General features: G+C 37.0%; 1 protein-coding gene across 1 annotated transcript in view; it reads right to left on the bottom strand.

The window, feature by feature from the left end:
• The window catches only part of LOC106814548 (inactive pancreatic lipase-related protein 1-like), a 7,044-nt gene extending 5,975 nt beyond the window's left edge, over positions 1 to 1,069 (bottom strand). The window contains exons 1-2 of the mRNA XM_014818867.1: positions 1,038 to 1,069; positions 448 to 462 (exon numbers count right to left, since the gene is read on the bottom strand). Of these exons, the coding sequence (XP_014674353.1) occupies positions 448 to 462; positions 1,038 to 1,069 (47 nt within the window). The remainder of the gene's footprint in view (positions 1 to 447; positions 463 to 1,037) is intronic.
• Between the last annotated feature and the right edge of the window lie 831 nt (positions 1,070 to 1,900).

The following is a 1,900-nucleotide window of genomic DNA, read 5'->3' as shown; positions in this document are numbered from 1 at the left end:
CTCTCTCTCTCTCTCTCTCTCTCTCTCTCTCTCTCTCTCTCTCTCTCTCTCTCTCTCTCTCTCTCTTCTCCTCTCTCTCTCTCTCTCTCTCTCTCTCTCTCTCTCTTCTCTCTCTCTCTCTCTCTCTTCTTCTTCTTCTCTCTCTCTCTCTATATATATATATATATATATATATATTCATAATCTTTACACGCAAATATTTGTTTCTTGAATACGTTTACATGAGCACAGCTTGGGAACGTAAAAGTTACGATATGTACATACACACATTACTCAATATGGCTATACGTAAGTGCATAATCTAATTTAAATTATCTAAATCTCATAAATCTATACATAAATCTATACAAATCTCATCGCTACAACACTAACATATTGTAAAATGGTGTTTACCTCACCTAAATAAACGATACCTCAAACTATCTTTAATCTTTGTTAAACACTTACCTGTGACCAGAGCCACTATGAAAATAAGCAATAACCTATTCAGACTTAGCATTGTGAAAGCTGCCGTCCAGTGATAACCAAACGTCACACTGAATGTCTAAGTAACTACCTTGTCAGCGTCATGATGTCACCATACACGGATATTTTGTATATTCAGCCAGGGGTGGATTAGCAGGAGAAAAGTTCCTACTCGCGCTTAATACTGGAGCTTTAGATATCGCACGTCTACGGAAATCGATCACAAAAATAACAACATGAATAGTCAGTCGCTGATGTTACAAATACATTTCCCGAACGCTTTGTTACGGCAAACTATATATATTTAATAATATAACTTTATAATGGCTACCCCTTCACCCGCGATGTTTGCTACGACCTGACACGCCCTTCGTCCTCGTCACATCACGTACAACGGTCGCTAGTCACCAGCTGGTACTGCGCCACTTATATTTCTCTCGAGGGACGCTAGTCAAATACAGAAGATAATATGTTTGATTACTATATTGGATGTAGTGACATTACAGATACAACTACGAACGAATGTACTGTTAGAGTTAAAAGGAAATGAATGAATTAACTGTGTTTATTACTTATGCATCGGACCCTGATCTACTTGCGTCATTATGACTATTTGTGTACCGTTTTATGTCGTGAATTACGTTTTCGCATTTCGTGTGACAAGAACGGCCTGTGCAGATGTTTTATCGCACGCATGTGTTATATATATATATATATATATTATATAATGTTTATGATCTCTGATAATATAATATAATATAATATCTCTGATATATGTTTATAATCTCTGATGATAGCTGATTATCAGCACTCACCAGATGAAGAAATTCTCACGGACAGTTTTTGTCTTACTAATATAAGAGGGGTATTTTTAGAAGTGAGTGCGCGCGCATGCGTGCGTGTATGAGTTAGTGCATGTGTGCGTGTGTGTGTCTTAAGAAATAGGAAGAAGATCTTGCATATAAGGCGCCCGCTAGATTTACCAGTCAGTAGACAATCTTAATCTGGCTACGTGTGTTAGCGTGTTAGCCTTAATCTGGCTTAGTGTGTTAGCGCATACGCAATATCTAACCAGAGGAATTATATTTTGTGATGAATATGCATTTGATATTGTAATGCGGCTCGTGTCGTATAGGGTACAGGTTCGTAACTTTTGGCGCGTGTAAGATGTACCATTAGATAGCACGATTAATAGAGAGAACGTAGATAACGTACGACAGAAACAAGATGTAACGTACAACAATTAGTTCTATTAATACTCTACAGAATAACACACAAATATTATAGTCTCTCTAGGGGCATGGCGATACACGGTCCTTAACTAAACAATAAACACTACAGTAGTATAAACCGTACAGGGTAGGTTACATCGTATCAAAGTAGTTTAACACAATATCAAAATAATTTAACACAATATCAAAGTAGCTTAACACAA

Source organism: Priapulus caudatus, unplaced genomic scaffold, assembly GCF_000485595.1.
Source record: "Priapulus caudatus unplaced genomic scaffold, Priapulus_caudatus-5.0.1 Scaffold943, whole genome shotgun sequence".
In the NCBI taxonomy this organism is placed as follows: domain Eukaryota; kingdom Metazoa; phylum Priapulida; class Priapulimorpha; order Priapulimorphida; family Priapulidae; genus Priapulus; species Priapulus caudatus.
Note: the sequence above shows the minus strand (reverse complement) of the source record. Positions and strands in the feature narration are given on the sequence as shown.